The sequence below is a fragment of the Nannobrachium achirus genome (genome assembly GCF_963921795.1).
Source record: "Nannobrachium achirus genome assembly, chromosome: 3".
NCBI classification, from domain to species: Eukaryota; Metazoa; Chordata; class Actinopteri; order Myctophiformes; family Myctophidae; genus Nannobrachium; species Nannobrachium achirus.
Window position 1 is genome coordinate 55,409,107 of NC_137812.1, and position 21,249 is coordinate 55,430,355.

The following is a 21,249-nucleotide window of genomic DNA, read 5'->3' on the forward strand; positions in this document are numbered from 1 at the left end:
CTTTTTATGCCCATATATGAGTCCTAACATGGAGATGTGGATAACACTATATATGGAGATAGTCTAGTCCAATATGTCATATGGAACTACCGTCATAGACACAGCCATTGACTCCGGCCTAACAATGGCTACTGTCTATGACGGTAGTCCCATTATGACATGATGGACTGGACTATCTCCATATATAGTGTTCTCCACATTTCCAAATTCCATGTTTAGGCCCCATCGCTCACACCCTCGATGGGGTTGGCGATAGGGCCTTTCTGTGTGGAGTTTGCATGTTTCCCCGTGTCTCCTAGGGTTGATACCCTCACAAAAACATGAACAAACTCCCCCCAGAATGATAACAACTAGAATCGTCAGAGAAACACTGTGGTTGGCCAGATAGTCAAGAATTGGCGATGTCACCCTGAGGTGTCTTACTAGTACTGAAACTCTGAAACGGCGGTTATAGCAGGAATAATGGGAGTGTCCTAGCACAATTTGGAAACTGATCATGCCCATTCAGCCCATGATGTTATTATGTGGCATATTGTCATTTATTTGTATGTTTCATGTTACTGTATTTCTTATTGCTGCTGTTTTCTTGGCCAGGTCTTCCTTGTAAAGAATATCCACCTCAACTCGTCGTTTTAATGGATGTAAAAGTCTGTTGTTTTGCCTTGCTGTGTAGATGGGTGTTGTCGGTAGAGCAGAAGTAATCTCTGTTCTTTTGGTGAAATGCACATTTAACAACAATCTTGAATGTCTTTTTGTTTTGGTAAATTTTTTAGGCTTTTATGCCTTTATTGACAGGACAGTAGGCTGACAGGAAATGAGGAGAGAGAGTTGGGGAGTGACACGCAGCAAAGGCCGTCAGGGTCGGGACTCGAACCCATAATAAGGCAACACTGAGCCAAGGTGCCTGGACCGCATTGCCAGTGGTCCAGGCCCACCATCTTGAATCTCTTTAGGTGTGTGGAGAGGGGTCTTTCTCCGTTCTCAAATGGCTGTCCTACTCAGTGTCTGCATAGATGGTTTTGGGGGTCTTCCTCGGTTGTCTGAGCAGTGTGGTGTGTTGTTTCACCAGGAAACGCTTGTCTGAACTGGTCTGTGTAGAGATTAGAGAATGACGTGCATGTTTAGAAAACGAGCAGTTCAAACACTTCAACCCTATGTACGTTGTTGAACAGAGTACCCCAGAGGTCTATACTTGGCCCCTCTCCACACCAAATGTCTTTGCTGAAAATAGCCAATCTATGAGCTGTTTGTGAGCTTGCAATCAGCTTTTTTCACTGAACGTTTGCCCCAGAGGAGGGACACTAGGGTTCATGTGGTTAATATGCGCATCATACATATAGATGCAATATAGATGCAACTCACACACGAACGGATAATGTCTTACCATCACTAACATGTCCTTCAGTCGCTCTATGGTCTTCTGATTGGCTCGTCCCCTCGAGACATAGTAAGTCAGTATCACTCTGAGAAATGAAAATAAGGACACAAGATAATTCATACAAGTTCACAGTACATGTAAATGTATTTGTTTGTAACTCAGGGAGTTGTAACCCATTGGTTACATTTGTACATCTCTCAGAGTTAAATTAACTAGAAAGGCTTCGCGCCCTGTGGGCGCTCAGGCAGGACTGCTCTATATTTGATCAACATAAGGGGTTTAGGGGCGCTCAGGCAGGACTGCTCTATATTTGATCAACATAAGGGGTTTAGGGGCGCTCAGGCAGGACTGCTCTATATTTGATCAACATAAGGGTTTAGGTTTTAATTCAGATTAAAATGTTTTCAATACCTTATTGTCAATATCTATCATGAACAAAAAGGCACACTTGGTCGGACACCAATAACTCAGGAAACAGGAACAATTGTGTAAGGTGTCCAGTGTAGTCTGGGCTGACAGTCAATACTTTTGTACTTTTACTGACGTAGCCTATATGTTGAATTGAGGACTTTTGAGTGGTGTGGGGGTGGGGGGGGCTGTAGGGAAATTTGCGAGGTTGTTGTATCTAGACTGATTGATTGATTGAAGAGTTTAGCACTGTTTGCAATATAAGACGCAGTTACAATACACAACATTGGCACACACACACAGTCCCATTTCGCGAGCCACCCGTGGGTCGAGACCCACACAGTACTTGGGAAACAATGCTTAAAACATCATACTCACGCAGCTTTATAGACGCTGTCTGTATCTGTGCTCTCTCTATCTCCGAGGCATGAACGCACACTCACTCATTCACTCACTCACACACGCGACGCAAGCGAAAAGCGTTTGTCCGTGGTGTAACCTACTTATTATAACTCTATGGGTGTAACATGTTGAAAATTTAAAAATATCCGTGCCGTGTGGCAAGCGACGTCGCAAATGCATCATCCCAATGAGCAAACCTCCTTTGTTACAGAGGTTGAGTAGGTATCGGCGTTATGTCGCTGTACTGTCTGGGTATATAGGTGAAGTGAATGAATAGGCTATCAGCCTCTCACCAAATCTGTCATGTGTGCGCACTATAGCCCATGCAGGGACTCATGGGTTACGCGAGGCTACAGCAAGAGTGGACACTGTCTATTGACAAACTATTGGTCCCGTTTGAGCTACTCTGTTCTGTTGTGCTGGTCTCACTCTGCTCATTGATACTTTTACTTCAGTCTAAAATGTCCACCACTGATTTCACACGTTACGTGTTCACTTTCAACATGAAGGCAAATGCAATGGCAGCTTTTAATCTATGCATAAGGATAACACTTGTCGAGTTACGTTCTAGACTCGCATAGAAACACGACACATATTCGGTAACACTTCCCAACTTCAGGTCGCAAGTAAAAGTACAAAAGTATCGCTACCAACGTACCATGCGTGTTATTAACGGACTACACAAACACACGTGTGTCTCGTCAAACATCGCTGTTTTTAGGTGATTCACACATCCAGCATAGAGGTTAATGTTGTACTTGGATCCATTCCACGCGCAATGTAAGTAGTGGGAGAGGGGTAGCCTATATTCCAGCTCACTGTCTCACTCCCTCCCTCTCCCTCTCCCTCTCTCTCGGAGGAAGGGGGGGGAGGGGGGGGGGGGGCAGTCTCGCTGCGTCGCTGCTTGAGGCTTGAAGCAAACTGTAACCTGATACTCTCGTGACGAAAATTGCGTAGGAGAACTTCCGGGAAAGATATGCTCAGTAAATTTACACATTACTTTTGTACAAAGTGTACATCGTGCAAATACCATAGCTTCAGGAGAAGCAGCTAAGAACATTCGGGTAAAAATGCGCGATTTTTGTGCAAAAGGTGGAGTCTTTAGAAGCAGTGTAAATGTGATTCTATCACGGAATTGCCTAAAAATAATCGAAAAATAATCGCTGTGAATTAGTAGTAGGGATTAACACTCAGGATTTTACAGTGTTGGATGCCCTGTATGTTGTGACACAACAGGTTTTCAAGAACTTGTTTTCCCGATAAGAATTGTGTTAGACAACTTCCATGTCAACAGGTTTTCTCTTCTCCCCTGATGTTAAACAGCAATATCAGAACATTTAGTGAGTAGTTAATGTGAGAAAATGTACTAAGCTTATCATACCATGCCGAACAAAGCAGTTTCCTTAAATTGTTTAAAGCAGGGCAATAGAAAAGACTTTCCAGACAGAACTCACATCTCAGCCAGGATGAGTGTCACGACGAAAGCCTCTGAGTACAGGTACCGCAGGACATTCTGGGCTTGGCCCGGTAAGTTGTCCACACAGACCCCTGTCACATTATACACACTGGACCCGCCCCCAAATGGTCCACGACCACAAGTAGATGACAGAGAGAACCTCAGGGGGAAGAGAGTATAATGAAAGGTTTAGGAACCGGGATGAAATCTGACTTTTTATTGCACCTGCAATGACAATATAAAATATCAAAGCTATTCATTATCTGGAGTTGTGTCCGAACATTTTATTTCACAAACCAGTATTACTTTCAAAACATTGGGCTGAGCAACACTGGCCTAGGATAGAAGAGACCAATGGGTAGACTTATCATCAGAAAATGCTGGTTTCTGTGTCTGATATAAAAACCATAAGTGTTCTAGTGCAGGGGTCTTCAACGGTTTTCAGGCCAAGGACCCCTTAGCTGAGAGGGAAATAAAGCAGGGAACCCCATTACATATTGTATAAAATGTGTGTTGCAGATTTTCATCGATTTCATAGATCGATTTGTAGACTTGTTGGACTTGCAGTCTGTGTTGAATTTGTGTTAAAATGTCTCTTGTAGCTTGTAGATCTGCTATTTTTGGTTAAGGTTCTCCTCAGAATAGGAGGGTTCAAGTTGTTCATTAAAAATAATTATCCTATCACACAAAGATTTTTGACAACCCCCCTGTAGTAACTCTGAGGACCCCCTAGGGGTCCCGGCCCACCTGTTGAAGACCTCTGCACTAGTGTGTGTTGTATTTCAACTTGATTCACATCAAGGGCATTGGGTAGAGTTTCATGAGCACACACAGTGATAATTCCATGGGTTTCTTACTGGTGGAGGCCAATTTGCAGAGACACAGCAGCCATGGTGAGGCCCAACAGTAACATGAAGTAGAACAGGACAGAGGAATTGGAGGCTCGGAACACTTTCTGCTTTGGAACACAGCACTGCAGAACACAGAACTGTGGCGGGTGGGGGAGCAAATGAGATACAAGTATAATGTATGTAACAACAAGAAAGAAAAGTAGAGAGAGATTGAAAATGTATACAATGAGCTTAAATGTATACAAACAAAGGGGAATATATATATATATATATATATATAACAAAGAGGAGAGACTCCTGCACATCCAAACGAAAGGCCCATATGAGGTGCAAGTCGTAGTCAGCATGCATAAACTATAGAAAAAGTTGAAAACCTTCCATAAGAAGGGACTGTTCCCTGGAGTGATGCAGTCCCTTCTTATGGAAGGTTTTCAACTTTTTCTATAATATATATATATATATTAGACCAACTTACTTTCGACAGACGTTTGATAGCCGACTATTGCTCACTGGGGACACACTCCTTGTATGGGCCGTTCTGTCCGTGAACGGGCCATATTATATATATATATATATATATATATATATATATATATATATATATATATATATATATATACCGGTATATATATATATATATCTTAATAATATTATTAGTGAGGGAGGCCATGGAGGCCATGAAAGCCTATTCCCAGCAAACCAGTAAACGTAACGGTTCCCCGCTTGGCATGTACACTGCTCAATACTCTGGCAAGCAACTAAGCTATGTTTGCCGCCATGATTGTACTTAAATGTCATACAATTAATATAAAACGAATTTTTTTATACAGGCATATATTTTAGCCACCTCTCGCTAGGACCCCCCTCCCACTCTACTGCGCATGTGCGCAGGGCCGGCGCGTATATAGAGGCGAACTAGTCAGCTGCCTAGAGCGGCACTTTATAAAGGCGGCGAAAATGCGACGGGGAAAAAAAAAGAGAGAGAGAGAGAGAGAGAGAGAGAGAGAGAGAGAGAGCGAGAGAGAGAGAGAGAGAGAGAGAGAGCGAGGGCGAGCGAGGGACGAGCGAGGGAGGGGAGAAAGAAAAAACAAAAAAAAAAAAAACGGGCAGCGGCAGTGTTGGCCAACCTGCGTGCAGCTAATAAATGTGCCAATCACTGCCTCTGAAGCCGCCTCGGGGGAGGGAGAGGCGCCCACGTAATGGCCAAGCAGCAGCCCTGCCCTGGTAAACACACACCCACTGAACTACCCGCCAAGTCTGAACTAAAGTAAACAGGAACTTGGGAAGCACTGACAGGTAGTAATAGCGAATGAATATAAATAGCAAACATGTCAAAAAGACTAACTATAAAGATAATCAGGCTGTGAGTCCACGGTGTCCACCGTCATGTTCTGCTCAAGAAACTGTTGACAATGACAGCAGCGCTGGAGAGAATACACTACCAGGCAGGACCAGAGAAGGGCACACAGAGTTAGAGGAATTAATTTACCCAAAACCAAGTGCAGCCGCAACCCGCAAGGATATTATACAAGAGGATTTTCAGAGGCTCATTACAGTAATGCCCGCCGTGTTCATTTCTGAAAGGTAAGCCTGGCTGGCAGCTGCCCATTATTATTTGTTTTATTTGCTGTGGTTGATCAACTGACTGCTGCTGGCTGCACACAGTTTGTGTGTCATGTGCTTGTGTGGTTATAATATGCACAACGCGGCTGTGCTGAGTGCTGACTTAACCTTTGTGTGTTTAATGGAGAGAGATTGGACTTTTCTTATTTCATTTGAGGAGTTGGTTAATAGGCTATTCGTTTTTGTTAATGATTACAACACTTACTTAGCAAACCTATTGGTTATGGACACTTTACTTGAAGTGTCCATAACTTTTGTGAAGCGCCCTATGTTAAATGTCCCATGCCATGTTAACGTTTCGATTAGAAAACCCACCGGCGATGCGGGCCGATTCGCGGGGGGGGGGGGGGGGGGGGGGGGGGCGGCTCTTACGGTGCTTGCCTACAGCGGCGTTTCTGTCTCCTCCGGCGCTGCATGTGCGACTGCAGTGCACACGGTAGAGATGGGATTTATGGCTCTCTGAAGTGAGCCGGATCTCTGGGATCCGTTCGTTTCAAAGAGCTGTTCAAAACACTGGCTCATTTGAGTTACTATGTAGATTTTGATTATAATTACAAATAACTTCAACCCTATATAAATGTATTTCTGACATACATACAGTATGTAGCCTACATAGATACCTGCCATTTGAAAATAGCCGATCTACAAGCTCACAAATGATTTTTTTTCTCTTTTCTTTCTTTTACATTTTATTCATTGGAAAACCTGTGAAACAGGACATTCTTAAAGTACATTTTGATACCAATACTTTTGTACTTTTACTTAACATTCCACGTTTCTACTTGTGGCAGAGTATTTCCACATTGATTGCAGTATTGATATTTTTTTCCTTAAAGTTGTACTATGTAACTTTTTTTATAAAACAAATCTTAAAATTCTCCTAACTATTAAATCACAAAAGTTTTAGAAGATCCGCGCCGTGAATTTCAGCCTGTAAAGCCTTCTCTGTATGTAAACTGAGATCCTTGCCGTGGACCGGATCTCGCGCCAAAATTGCGTCATCACACTACCGGCCAATCACAGCGAGGGTTATACAACTGCCGGCCAATCACAGCGCATCTTGAAGTGGGGTCGCTATGGCAGCCATATTTGTTGTCGCCCGTTTGTACCATCCCTTCTCTAGGTAATTTCGCCTACCAGGCAGGGTGAAGGAGTCCGTATCTCTGGAATTACTGAACGCACAGGAACAAGGGACCCCTTAAAAGATAGATCTCAGCGAGGTGGAGGCAGACGCGGGGGTCTGAAGGTACGAAAAACGTCCGAAAGACGCGGACGCGACCGCGGTTTGCTATAGGGCTAATGACCACTAGTTGGGCATCTTACACAGTATGGCTTTAAGTTAAGAATTTGAGTACTTTTCCCACCACTGTTCATTTACAAAAGGACCCATCGTTCATTTCAAAGAGCCGTTCACAAGACTCGATTCGTTTGCGAACGTCCCATCTCTAACACACAGTAGCAGCAGCAGCCGCAGCAGGCAGACAATAGTGATGGGAAATCCCGTTCATTTCAGTGAACGGATCATTTCGTTCACGTTCACGGTAATGATCCGTTCAAAAGATTCGTTCAAATGATTCGTTCATAGCGCTATCGTCCCGTGAAAAACACAATCGCGGGAGCGTTTTTATTACGTTGCGAGTACAGCCCTCCGTCGCGTCCTGTCTGCCGGCCGGGGCCATGGCCGGGGCTATTAGGGGGAGGGGCGGGGGTGTGAACGAAAGTGTGAACGACCCATTTCAGGGATTTGAACGAATCGTTCACGAGTCATGCTAATGATTCGAATCTTATGAACGAATCACTCATGAACGACACATCACTAGCAGACAATCGTATGGCATTTTTGGACACAACACGGATAGTATTGTTATTGCACAAGATACACACGCTGCAAACACATAGAAACACCTTTTCTCTTTCGGTTTTCGGCGGCGGCGGGGGCTGCGACCGGACCGTTTTAATGCCTTGGATACAGAGACAGAGAAAGATACACCGTCCTCCGTGTGTGTGTGTGTGTGTGTGTGTGTGTGTGTGTGTGTGTGCGCGCTGCAGTGAAAACCTGTCTGTTTCTTAAAACTGGTTAAAACTGATTCCGACCGGAATCAGTTTTAACCTGGTTTTGCGCATGCGCTAAACTGGGATAAAACTGATTCCGGCGGTAGTTCCGGCCAAAGTGTAGTCCGTTTTGAATACAAAATGACGTAAGATATCATCCGGTCTAGACCGGATCAGACGACCTGTTTAGTAAACGAAGCCTGGTGAGGCGAGGTTACATTGTGTTGACGGAGGGACGCTACTCTAACGTGCAAGCTTCAATCGTTATGTTGCTTTCTGAAATGGAGAGCAGGGGTAGGATTAGGAATAGTGGAAAACATACCAGCGAGGCATTTATGTAATTTCCAACATCAAAAACCCCAAATATTAACAACAATCAAAGGGTCGACATGTCTCAGATCGTGCCTACTTTTGCCATTTGATTTGTCCTGACTCCTATTATATTGGTGCTAAAAAAGACTAAATCACTTTCAGACAGCCCAGACCAGGTGGGGAGGTGGGGCCACGGCCGCTTAGCTCATCCATTCCACTGTCCACATGGCCACGCATCGCATGGGACTGGAGGAGGTTGTGTTATTATTTAGGTGGCGTAGAAAATTCAAATTCCAGTAGGCCTAACTATATATATTTTTTTTACCATTAGTGTCCATGCGTGCCTTTTTGTTAATGATAAATCTTGGATATAATCTCACTATCTTAATCAGAATACGTACCAGCCAGTCTGTCCGCATTTCTGCTAACTCTGTGTCCGTTGTTCAATTGTGTAAAAACCATAATACAAAAATGCCTCGCTGATCATCTACTTTTACTGTGGCTGGGCAGGTTGCGCCGGCCCTAGGTGGCTGTCTGGGGCCCCACGCAGTCAGGGCCGTGTTTTGCTGTAGGCCATTTCTTCCCTTTAACTGGCCAATAGGGATATGTGGGCACTTGGAGAGGTGGCCACCTACGGCACCTAGACAACTGGGCACTATAGGGTGTGCCAAATGTAGTTCTAAGAGCGGCCATTACTTGGGTAAACACAGCCCGACACAGGTGTTCTGATTAGACTATAGCATTAGTTCTATGCAATCAAACAATTGAAACACCTGTGTTTTGACCCAAGAAATGGCCGCTATGGACTACAATGACGTAGCCGCTGGCACACACTATAGGGACATAAGCCCCCGCAGGGGACTTTTTTTCTAGTATATATATATGTCACGGTTAGATCGAGAAACAGTTCGTGCGGCGCGGGGCGGAACAATTGCGGTCGCTTTGATCCACAACAATGACAACAACGTAGCGTCGGCAGGAATGATAGGGCCTCACCCCACGGAGGTTAGGGTTAGGGTTGATTGATTGATTGATTGAAGAATTTATTAGAAGTTTGCAATAGAAAAAAGTACAGTTTCATCACAGTACAAATCACTGGTACAAGGTCAACTAAAAGGAGATCCTAGAAAGCCGAGGCTTATTTCCACAGGAACCACACTTTAAGTATCTCATATAACATTGAAAGACAGACGGATAGAACATAGTACTTTATCTAGGATAATATCAGTTTCAAAAGCATAACATCAAATACAAAGGCAGAAAAAAGAAAAAAAAGGGGGAGGGGGGGAGCATGTGGGCTTAATCTATTTACAAGTCACGGGTAGCAGCTGTCTGAAGGTGATTTCATACCAATTTTGAAGGAGGCTAGGGATTTGCTCTCCTTTAGGGCTTGAGGAAGGGCGTTCCACATGTTGATGGTGTAGCAGGAGAACGAGTTAGAGCCTTGTTTAGTGTTAAATCTACGTTGATGATGATTAGTGGAGCTGCCTCTGGTGTTGTGATCGTGAACATCCTTGACCTTTAAGAAGTAGTTTGTCAGGTACATGGGAATCTTGGAGGTGTAGTGTATCTTGTACACCAGGCCCATTGCAAGATGCTGTACTCTGTCAGCTACTTTGAGCCATCCCACGCTTTCGTGGTGATGATCGGTAAGGTGGGTCAGAGGAGGGAGACCAAGCACAACCCTAATTAGTTTGTTTTGGGCTGTTTGGAGCTTTAACTTTAAGGCAGCTGGGGCGTCGCGATACCAGACAAGGACTCCGTAATCAATGAGGGGCCCAATAAGAGCACCTCCTAGTGTCTTTCGGGATTTAATATTTATCAGCGGGGCAACCCTTTGCAAGAAGCGAATTCGTTGGTTGACTTTATTGATTACCTTGGTGGTCATTTTTTCACTGGATAGGTTAGCCTCCAGGATGCAACCCAGGTAGCAGATGTAGTTTTTTCTTTCTATCACAGTGTCACCTACTTTAATTGTGAAGTTCTCAACTAGGCTAAGTTTCTGACTAGATCCAAAGAGGATACATTCAGTTTTGCCTAGGTGAATTGAGAGTCTGTTGTCATTGAGCCACAGTTAAGGGCCTTTTCAACCTGCGATATGTCTCTGCCTGAGACTAGGAGAGCAGAGTCATCCGCGAACAGAAACAGATTGCAGTCACAAGCAGATGACATGTCGTTTACGTATATTAAGAACAACAGTGGTCCTAGTATACTCCCTTGAGGTACTCCACAGTTTACTGGGAGGGGGGGGGGGGACAGGGTTCCGTTGACTTCCACCATCTGTTCCCTCCCCACCAAGTAAGAGTGCATCCATCTCACTGCTGTGCTATCAAGACCAATAGCTTTGAGTTTTTCAATCAGAATAGAATGATCGACGGTGTCAAATGCCTTCTGGAGGTCCAGCATGACCATGCCGCAATATTTGCCATCGTGAATTTCACGTTTGATGTAATCATTCAAATAGATGTAATCTATTTGAATTAGGCAGGGTTAGGCATAGTTTTACTGAGGTTAAGGTTAGGGTTAGAGTTAGGCATAGTAAGCTAATGGCTAAACACAGCTGAGCTAGGCTGCTAATAAAGAGAGAGAGAGAGAGAGAGAGAGAGAGAGAGAGAGAGAGAGAGAGAGAGAGAGAGAGAATGAAGTCTATTAACAACATCAATCAACCAACCTTCTTCATGTAGAATGTGGCCACCAGTTTGACTGTACCAAAAAATGGCAAGAGGGGGCAGTAGTACACACCGACCCACAACACTGTCTGATTGGAAACCTGGTCCAGGACATTTTTGGTGATCGGGAAGTGATTTTCGCGTCCCAGACATGATTCAGGGTACTTCTTCCTCAACAGCCTAAGTGAAAGAGTAATGAAAAAGTAGCTTGGGACAACAAACAGCAACTGGAACGTAGTTGGACAATACAGGACTCAGAGTTCTCTGTTTCTGTATCTCTCTCTCTTGCTCTCTCTGTATTCTACAGAAGCAGATGTGATGTACAGTATGGGTGCATTATTTTGGTTGACAACCAAAATACCAAAAAACAATGTCATGGATTTTGACTTGAGTGCAAGCCATATACTGTAAATAATAATTAGTACAGTTAGCCTTGCTTTCTAGGGGCATTTATGGAGCAATAGTTTAAGTTTCCTGTTCCATAAAAAGTATTATTATAAATGTTTTAATTGATTAATAATGAATTTGATCATCTTTGTGGTCAGTTGGTCACACACGAATACACACAAAAATACAACAGCCTGGAGTTTGAAATGTGTGGTCACCAGCCAGTAACTCTAACCTCCTCCTGCCTCCTGTTTAATTTCATTCCATTCCAGGAAAAGAAACACAGATAAGATAAGGAGAGGTGGTTTGATTCAAACTTACATCTGTGGCAGATTCACAAGAAAGGTCAGGCAGAAACTGGTCAAGAAGTCAAACACCATGAGTTTGTACATCTCTTTACCAAACTGGTTCTCCTGGCACTATAGGAACACACAAAACTTTACAAAAATGTAATGTATATTGCCAATTTCATACACACACATATCTAAATTCTTCACAAAACAACAACATACTGTGTACAATATACTGTATATTCTTACACACACAACTTGTATACCGGTATACAAACTTTTATATTCAAACTTTAGTGACAAACCAAAATAGACAGGCACACCGGCACATAAAGCCACACATTAAAACACATGTGAAAATCCCCCAAAATACTTTTTTTCATTTTGTTATTTAGCACATAATCCCTGATCATCAACACTATACAGTTTTGAGTGAGATCTTTTGTTGTTCAACCGAGTTGAACTGACCTTGTGTTCTTGACTGGTGGAGAACAGGAAGAACATATAGATGCCCAGAGAAGCCAACTTCAAGAAGATACTCCTGGGAACAAAGACAAGGTTAATTGCCAATGTTTGCATAGCAGCAAGGCCCCGATACCAGATCTAGCGACCCTCACTCACACACACACACACACACACACACACACACACACACACACACACACACACACACACACACACACACACACACACACACACACACACACACACACACACACACACACACACACACACATTGATTAGTTAGGAAACATAACTTCTAAATGAACTGCTCACAACCGCCACTGCTCATACTTCAAACATGGGTTTGATTTTTTATTATAGGCCAACTGTATGTTCCCCTATCCCTCCATACCTGACCAAGGTCGTGTTAACCTGCATGGTGAGGGAGTAGTCTTCGTAAAATGAAATCCTTCTGAAGATGGGAGGTAAGGTGACATTGACCAATGTGAAAACCATGGCAGGGAGGTACTCAAGGACCAGGCTGACAAACCAATAATGACTCTTGAGAGGGGGAGACACGCACACACACACACACACACACACACACACACACACACACACACACACACACACACACACACACACACACACACACACACACACACACACACACATACACACACATACACACACAAATACATGTCAATGTATGCTTGTCAAGTTGAACCGACAAGGCCCCCAAAACCACCACATGCTGTGGAGTCCGGTGTATAAGTAATACTCTGTAGTAAGGGTCTCCGGGACCCCTAGGGGGTCCTCCGAATTACTACAGGGGGTCCTCTGCCGCTGCGAGGCGTTGCTTGTAGATCAACTATTTTTGGCAAAGTGGTTTGGTGTAGAGGGGGAAAAAGAGCAGACTAAGTACATGGTGAAAGGTCAACTTTATTAAGGATTGACAGTTGACAGTGGTAAATATCTGAAAACACAAATTGACATGAATCCAAAATACACTGATGCTTGTGCTGTCGAACAATGCAACTATATGGAATCTCTGAAAAGGTTGCGGGGGTCCCTGCTTCATCTCTCTCTCAACTAAGGGGTCCTTGGCCTGAAAACGTTGAAGACCCCTGCTCTGTGGTATATGCCGATGTCGACACTGTTGTGCGATGAAGTATGAATCTCACCTTCCCCTCCTCCATCTGTAATATGAGCTTGGCAAAGTAGATCAAGCAAAAGGCTCCAGCCAGCAGAGAGAGCACCAGCACGTTTAAGACGATCCTCAGCAGGTAGAGACGCACCCACTGTCCCGCCGTCCTGCCTGCCTCACGCAGGCAGAAACTCTGCTCCTCTAGGTACAGCTGTGGAGACATTAGCGTCAACGTGGCTCTGTGTGTGTGTGTGTGTGTGTGTGTGTGTGTGTGTGTGTGTGTGTGTGTGTGTGTGTGTGTGTGTGTGTGTGTGTGTGTGTGTGTGTGTGCGTTTGTGTTATCTGTTCACCTTCAGGTCATTTCTGATGATGCCTTGTTTGATCCTGGCCCCATCAGGGTCCTGTATGGTGAAGTCCCACCCACGAAACACCTTGTAGCTCACAATGTCATGGTAACGGTTCCCCAGCAGCAACCAATTGTGTTTGTAACCAACTACCAGTCTGTCACACACAAGTGTACAACAACAGCATCTTAGAAACAGCTTGCATAAAAGTATACATGCATGACATTTTCAGCTTCTTCTAATTGTATTGAGAATTGTGTGACTTAAGCCGGAACACAATCGATCAATTGGTTAATGAATAAAATGCTCTCTAACGGCAAGTGGCCCACCCATGTTACAGCAGCCAGGTGGTCACTCAGATGGGTGGGCTGTGAACACCTTTGACATTTTGAAGTGGGGCCCTGATCCAAAAAAGGTTGGGAAACGCTGACTTTAGTACACTACTTTTACCAACTATGATGTTTGGTGCTGACCTGCGGACCACCAGGACGAAACTGAGGAAGAGCAGGGTGAGGATTCCACTGAGGTACAGGAGAGGTGTGTTCAAGCATGGCAGCTTCAGGGAGCCTCGTGTGTAGAAGCTGTAGAAGACCGGAGAACGTTGCAGAATGCCCTGAAGAACAGAGGAAACAGGACAGTGATGTCTGTGTATAGCAAACACAGGAAAAGTACGGTACTTCCCTGAATAGAACAAAAATGAATTTCACTCACTATTTTGTACCTCTAAACCAGGGTTCCCCAATAGGCGGCCCGCGGGCCATTTGCGGCCCGCGGGGGGCTACTGTCTGGCCCAAACCAACCCCAGTAATAATGGTGGTATAAGAGCAGCAACAACACTAGTACGGTGTATCGTCGTTGTCGGGTGGAAATCTCGTATCACCAAATTTGTACGCTCTTTCCCAAATCATACAAGGCCGTCGCACAAAAGTAGTGAAAACAGCAGATCTACTGTGTAGATCGGCTGCTTTCACTAGTTTAAATAATTCTTAAAATGATAAATGCAAAATTGGTTTTGGACATACAAGATTTTCACCCAACAACGACGATATCTGAACTGTCGCTGGAGTAGCGGGAACGCCGCCGTCGCCCCCTGCAATGATGTGGCCCTCAGCTTGGTACCCTAGACATAATTCGGCCCATGGGGAAAACTAATTGGGGAACCCTGCTCTAAACCTTTGATGTGACAATAAAGGTGATTCTGATTCAGGTACGCACGCACGGCACGAATGGCAAGCACACACACTCTCACTCTTACAGAATCAAACACACACTCACTGTTCCCAGGAAGAAGTCAAGAACTGAGTCATTGCCATTGAAGTTCAGTGAATCTAGAGGTGAAAAGTATCAAGAAGAGAACAGTTTACTTTAAGGTATCCACATCTGCTTAAATTAGGCTCATGTATATTGTATTGCTGCTTGTTAGCACAGTCTTGCAGAACATGTCACACTAACATTTCGCTGCATGGCCTGTACCTGTATGAGTAAAGGCCCATTCCCACTGGGCCAGATAACAGATAAAAAATCTCTTTCTCCAGATATTTTTCCATTCAAAGTGGATGGTAGATACAGATAAAAAAAAAATCTACCACAGATATTTGCCGCAAATATTTTTTTTTATCTATATCTACCATCCACTTTGAATGGAAAAATATCTGGAGAAAGAGATTTTTTTATCTGTTATCTGGCCCAGTGGGAATGGGCCTTTATGATTAAACTAAAAACCTGCATCTGGTATGAAATGAAGGCCATTATAACCGTATTCTTATTGGTTCGTACTGGTAGCATGACTCACCAGAGCTGTTGCCCCTGCCATAAAACGCTGTTGGCCCTATAATGAATGCTGATATGATGACACAGTGGAGAAGGTTCAAATAAAGCAAATACCTCAGGAACACAAAGTAGGCGTTGACACCCACACCAAATCTACCTGGAAAACAACAAGAGGAGACGATTTGGGATTTCATAGGCCTACAAATGTTACAGCAAGCTTGCAGTACTACTGCTTGTAGTAGTAAATTAGCATTTAGAATTAGCACTTATGATATTACTGCTGAGCAAAAAGGATGATCTGATGAAGTCTCTCTCACTTTCAATGGTGTGGAGAACCTTTCTCCATGGATACAGGCTCAGCAAAGTCTCTCTCATATTTGCCCACACCCTTTTCCTGTTGATGCTCTGGCTCCGCCTCCAAGATTCCCAATAGCCATTAGATCTTCTGTCTCGCTCAAACTCCAGCTTCCTCCACTCCCTCATTGGCAGATGAGAAGTGGGAAGAAATTAGCATTTTTGGGGAATGTTGCATTTCAATTGTACTTCATGTTATTATATCATAACAGGTTAGATTGGGTAGATTTTTTTTTTGTAGATTCTGCTGGCACTCTTACAAAGAACAACTGATCTTCAACAGTAGAAAGGGTGTCAATTCAGGACCACAACTTTCCCAAACCTAAGTAGTACCTAATAGTAAGTAGTCATTATTCTAACAAGAGCTAAGAACAAGATTGTTTTCCTTCTTTTGTGATATGGCCTAACTTCAGCATTTTAAAAGCATGAGATAAATCACTTAAATTAGTTTTAAATCTCTCACCAGGCCTCTCTCCTCCCCTGCATAGGAACAGCCAGGTTCTTGGGAGGAAGAATGGATGCCTTGTCCCTGGCTCCACAAGAGAAGGAGCCGTGGCTGAACCTTTCCCCAGCATTGGACCTTTCCTCTGGGCCCTTGCAGGCTCCCCACTCCCCTGGTCTTGCCTGCTGGGGCCGTGCAGCCTGGGAGCTTGGCAGCTGGTCGAAGATCTCAGTGTGATAATACACATAGTCATCAGACACGCTGGACCTAATGCTGGAGCAAACACTCTCCTCTGTGGAAGCAAAGAAGTTGCACATATTGAAAATGGCTGGACAGAGGAGAGGTGTGAGATTAGTGATAATAACTTTAACTACTTTGTATAGCAGTGCTTAGACAATAGCAAATGACACATAGTCAAATAAATAAAATACAATAAAAACGAATAACACACACACACACACACACACACACACACACACACACACACACACACACACACACACACACACACACACACACACACACACACACACACACACACACACTTATACTTATACCGTATACAATAAATGTGACATTGTAAAGTTGAATATGCCGAGAATATGCTAGAGAAGACAGATGTAACACTTCTGTTTATACTCAAGAACTGATCAGGAAGTAGCTCAACCACCATGAGTATCGAAACAGACAGATGTTCGTTAGAGGAACGTTACGTATCTTCACTTTATTTAGTCGAGATTTGAGAATCCAAAAGTAGTAAATGTAACAAAGTAAATGTAACCTGCAAGAATATGAAAATGAATGAATGTGAAGATATCATATAATGTCTCTCTCTCTCTCTCTCTCACACACACACACACACACACACACACACACACACACACACACACACACACACACACACACACACACACACACACACACACACACACACACACACACTCACTCACTCACTCACTCAAACAAAAGTTCTATGCCTACCTGAGAGGAGTCTTGAGTCTTGATCGTCCATGTTATTGTCCCAGCATCCCCCCAAAATTACATCTACATTAACACACCTCCTAAAGTGCATAGAACATTGATCCACATCCACTATAACCCATCACCAACACTAACACCCTAACCCTAACCCTAACCCTAACCCTTGTATGAAACAAACAAATAAACCCTCAGTTGGGTACGCTTCTGTGCATTACACAGCACTCTGATCACTTAAAAACCACACATAAGGCGTTGTATACTGATCCGACTGGTGAGATATCAGTTCTAGCAGATGGAAGAGATTAAGCCATAAGAAACAGGAAGTGTTACAGGATGTAGCATGTGTGGTTACTTTGGTGGTTGAAACATAAAGTGCAAAGGGACGAAATAACAGCAACAGCACAGGCACACAAATGCAAAAACACAGGTGCATACACACACACACACACACACACACACACACACACACACACACACACACACACACACACACACACACACTGGGCTGAAGTAAAAGCGGATGAGGTTAGGAAGATGAAGACAGTGTGGTGAGTACAAATCCTTGAGGAAGGATAGCTGATTGTTTTTCTCGGCCATTAGGAAAGACACACACACACGCACACACAGACACACACACACGCACACACACACACGCGCACACGCACAGTCGCGCACACACAGCGCGCACACGCACATACACAACAACTGCCGGGCTCTCTAAATAGCCTGAGAGAACTGAAGGTTATTTTTTCTCAGGCTATACTGTGCATGTGCAATTTAACAGCGGTAGGCTACCCAACTTGTCTTACCTTTGGATGTCTGAAAAGAATATGTCATATTATGAGATACAGAAAAAATAGGCAGAAAGTTAAACAGACAGCGAGTGAGACAGATATACATTTAGATAACCATGCCAGTGATAGGCCTACAAGCATAGCAATAGTAATAAAATGTATTTGAACAGCACAATTTATCAATGAACACAGCTAGTTCAAAGTAAAGCAACAGAAAAGAACATTTCCATTTAGTTCAATGGAGAAGTGAGACCATGTTAAATTCGGTTCCTCAAGCTATATAGGCTACTTTAGCTCAGCTCATTCAATGATACAGATGTAGACAACAAGACAGAGAAAACAGACAGAATACAGTTAGTTAACAAGACTAACCCATATTAATGCCTTGTTACTTTTTCAGTGTAATGGAATCAGGTGACCACTTTTAAACCTGGTTACTGCAATCCTGTTTACTCATCACCAGCCACCATGTCTTTCATGTGAACTGCATGGCACATACAGTATATCTGAGTTTCAGTGGAATTTAAACCAATGTGATCAGTCATTCAGGAACTGGTGGCTAAATCTGACTAGAGACCAATCAGGAGCCTCCCACTCCACCACAGACACATCACGGGGCATCCGTCGTCTGAAACCAACATACATCAGCTTTGTCTACATACTGAAGTCAATTCCCGTAAGCACTGCATGATTTCAACATACTGACGTGACGTCCACCTCACCATTGCACAGCACTTTGTTACCAATTCCCCCCCTCTGTTTACTGACAACCAGGCAGTGGGAAGCTGAAAGGAAGATAACATAGGTGAGTCACCTATAGTGATGAAGATTATGTGATGCTGGTAGGAGGCTAGGATGGGGCACATGTGGGTCCACAGAAGGGTCTTATACAGTAGCCTACTACAATACCATCTCTTGGAACAGTAGACCTATGTTGTGTTAGGAAAAATATTGTATATTCACATAGTACCACCCAGCACACATAGAGCCAGGCTGCCAGAATACACATGCCTCTTACAAGCTAAAAGAATAATTGCATTATCTTGGAAGAGTCTGGGCAAACCGAGTATTTCTCAATGGTTCAGAGAACTGTGTTCATGTCTACCTCTGGAAAAGATTACATATATTTTGAAGGACAAACAAGAGGTATTTCAGAAGATATGGGGTTGTTTCATTCAATATATGAAAGATTGTAACTTGGGACACTTAATGTCAGAACAGGGGGGGGAGTAGTGCTGTTGTTGTTTTTCTTTTCTATGTTTTTTTTTTTTTTTTGTCATGTATTTTTTTTTCTCTCGCTTTTGCATTTTGTATGTAAAAAAAAAAAAAAAAAAAGTGTAACAATTGTAACAATTGAATTTCCTGTGAAAAAAAGAAAATTTTAATAAATATATTGTTAAAAAAAAAAAAGAATACACATGCCATATTAACCGATTCATGAAAACAGGCCTCATGCCCAAAAGTAAACCACAGCCCATAACTGTTAATGCGCTGTCATTTTGGGCATAAGGCCTGTTTCAGTGAATCATGTTTAAGCCCGCCATGCTGTGTCATAAGGTTCATAACTGTAAATAATTTCAGCTTAGTGAGAATATTACATGATAAATATAGCTTGACTTATATGTGCTGCTGACTCCTGACCTATTACAGCTGTAGAATAGAGTGGTAAACTGTCCTAGTATGATCCTTTGACCTCTATGGTTCTTAATTGGTTTGACTCACTCTGTTGGCTTATTTGACCCCCAGGGGATTTTTTTCCCATTTCTTTTGTATTATTCATACAAGTGTTTGTTGGTGACATGTATTTTATGTTAATATTGTATGCTGTTGATACACAACTAAGTCCTCCTTTTAAACTGTGCATTATGCAGCATATCAAAAGATATATTATTTATGCACAGGGAGTGCTTTGTGGAAACAATAACCATGCCAGTTTATGAAGACCAGCATCAGTCATAGCATAAGCATTTCATTGATGTTTATTCTCCAAAGGTGTGGCCAGGCCAGGCAGGTAGGTAGGTAGGTAGGTAGCACACTGTTGCTATCCGTTAGACTGAGAACTTGAAGAGAGTCCAGTCCACTACGTCAACTACTTTATAGCCTACTGTTACTGCTCGCAACAACAATAGAACTTTTTTGGGGGACATTTCACCCAACTAGCACACAAAGGTAGGCCTACTTTACATCACGATTCCAATTATAGGTCTATGTGTATTTCTTCTTTGTATGTAGTCGTTTAAACGACTCGTTTATGTAATTTTCGTAGCGGCATATTGCGATTGCGAAACAGTTACACCTGGCACGCACTGACGGTAGAATGTTAGGCTGTAGTAGCCTACTATTAGGTCTGTATTAGTTACTCAGCAACATTGCTGTTGCATGTGTTTACTTTGAATGATATTAACGAAATAACGTATTGATCTCTGAAGTATTAATCGATAGTGGGAAGCGGCAGTACAGTACAGTTACTTACAAGTCAGTACAGTAAAGTTACAGCAGAGATTTCAACCGTGATACAGGACCGACCGAACCATTTGCGGAAACATTTTGTCAAGTTAATTGCACGCGTACAGTATCAGTATCAGCCTATGTAGGCCTAGTAGGTTGTCACCGTGATATTATTGAAGGTAAACGAATTGGTTGATTTATCTTCTCTGACAGTTTGTAAACAAACGTTACTTTAGACTTTAGGATTAGAGAATCCACCCCTCAAGGAAAATGGTTGCGCCTGGTTGGTTCCACATGCCGACGGGTTTTCTATTGTGATCGACAGACTGCACAGTAACAACATAGGAAGCAACCGGTTGGACGGGTTTGCAAAATTGCAGACTTTGAGCACTGGGTGAGTGAACTGTGTCTTCTGAAACTAGATGACTGTTTACTTTATTGCTTGTTTACAAACACGGCGTATGGGAATTGGGTGATAAGACGATTTCGGGAACATTTGACAGGTAGACCCAGCACTGTTTTGGCTGGATAGTTTTAAAGTTGGTGAAGAAATCGCTGTCGGTGTGTGTGTGTGTGTGTGTGTGTGTGTGTGTGTGTGTATGTGTTATTGGGATGCAACAACTGTTACTCTTAAAAATGCTAGACTTTGACTGACTCTGCTAAGTTTAAGTTGTGACTGACCATCTGGAGAGAGATA

The 21,249-nt window shown here is 43.2% G+C and overlaps 2 protein-coding genes across 5 annotated transcripts in view; one reads left to right on the forward strand and one right to left on the reverse strand.

The window, feature by feature from the left end:
- Window positions 1-293: 293 nt before the first annotated feature.
- Window positions 294-17,426, reverse strand: tmc8 (transmembrane channel-like 8). Of its 2 annotated transcripts, XM_080721845.1 has the most exons (16): window positions 17,311-17,426; window positions 16,351-16,621; window positions 15,851-16,011; window positions 15,556-15,690; window positions 15,039-15,091; window positions 14,237-14,376; window positions 13,770-13,920; window positions 13,457-13,630; window positions 12,685-12,833; window positions 12,297-12,369; window positions 11,860-11,957; window positions 11,154-11,331; window positions 4,502-4,632; window positions 3,643-3,804; window positions 1,385-1,463; window positions 294-1,090 (listed from the first exon to the last, which is right to left on the reverse strand). In XM_080721845.1, exons 1-16 carry the CDS (start codon window positions 17,399-17,401, stop codon window positions 995-997), a joined length of 2,142 nt encoding a protein of 713 aa, XP_080577971.1. In that variant the 5' UTR covers window positions 17,402-17,426; the 3' UTR covers window positions 294-994. The 2 variants fall into 2 exon arrangements, with proteins under 2 accessions (XP_080577971.1, XP_080577972.1); XM_080721846.1 differs by lacking the exons at window positions 3,643-3,804; window positions 4,502-4,632.
- Window positions 17,427-20,235: 2,809 nt separating this feature from the next.
- tmc6b (transmembrane channel-like 6b) overlaps window positions 20,236-21,249 on the forward strand; it is a 34,268-nt gene continuing 33,254 nt past the window's right edge. Inside the window, exon 1 of one of the 3 annotated variants that reach the window (XM_080722098.1) lies at window positions 20,236-20,273. The gene's annotated coding sequence lies outside the window, so the exon portion shown is untranslated. Of the gene's footprint in view, window positions 20,274-20,885; window positions 20,947-20,977; window positions 21,056-21,249 lie in introns of those variants that run through there. The other 2 variants (XM_080722095.1, XM_080722096.1) reach the window with 2 other exon arrangements.

Coding starts and splice junctions, on each gene's coding strand:
- tmc8 (XM_080721845.1), bottom strand. CDS start 17,401: ATGCACTTTAGGAGGTGTGTTAATGTAGATGTAATTTTGGGGGGATGC. Junction 13,631..13,769: donor TCATCAGAAATGACCTGAAG/GTGAACAGATAA, acceptor ATGTCTCCACAG/CTGTACCTAGAGGAGCAGAG. Junction 12,370..12,684: donor GTTAACACGACCTTGGTCAG/GTATGGAGGGAT, acceptor CTTTGTTCCCAG/GAGTATCTTCTTGAAGTTGG.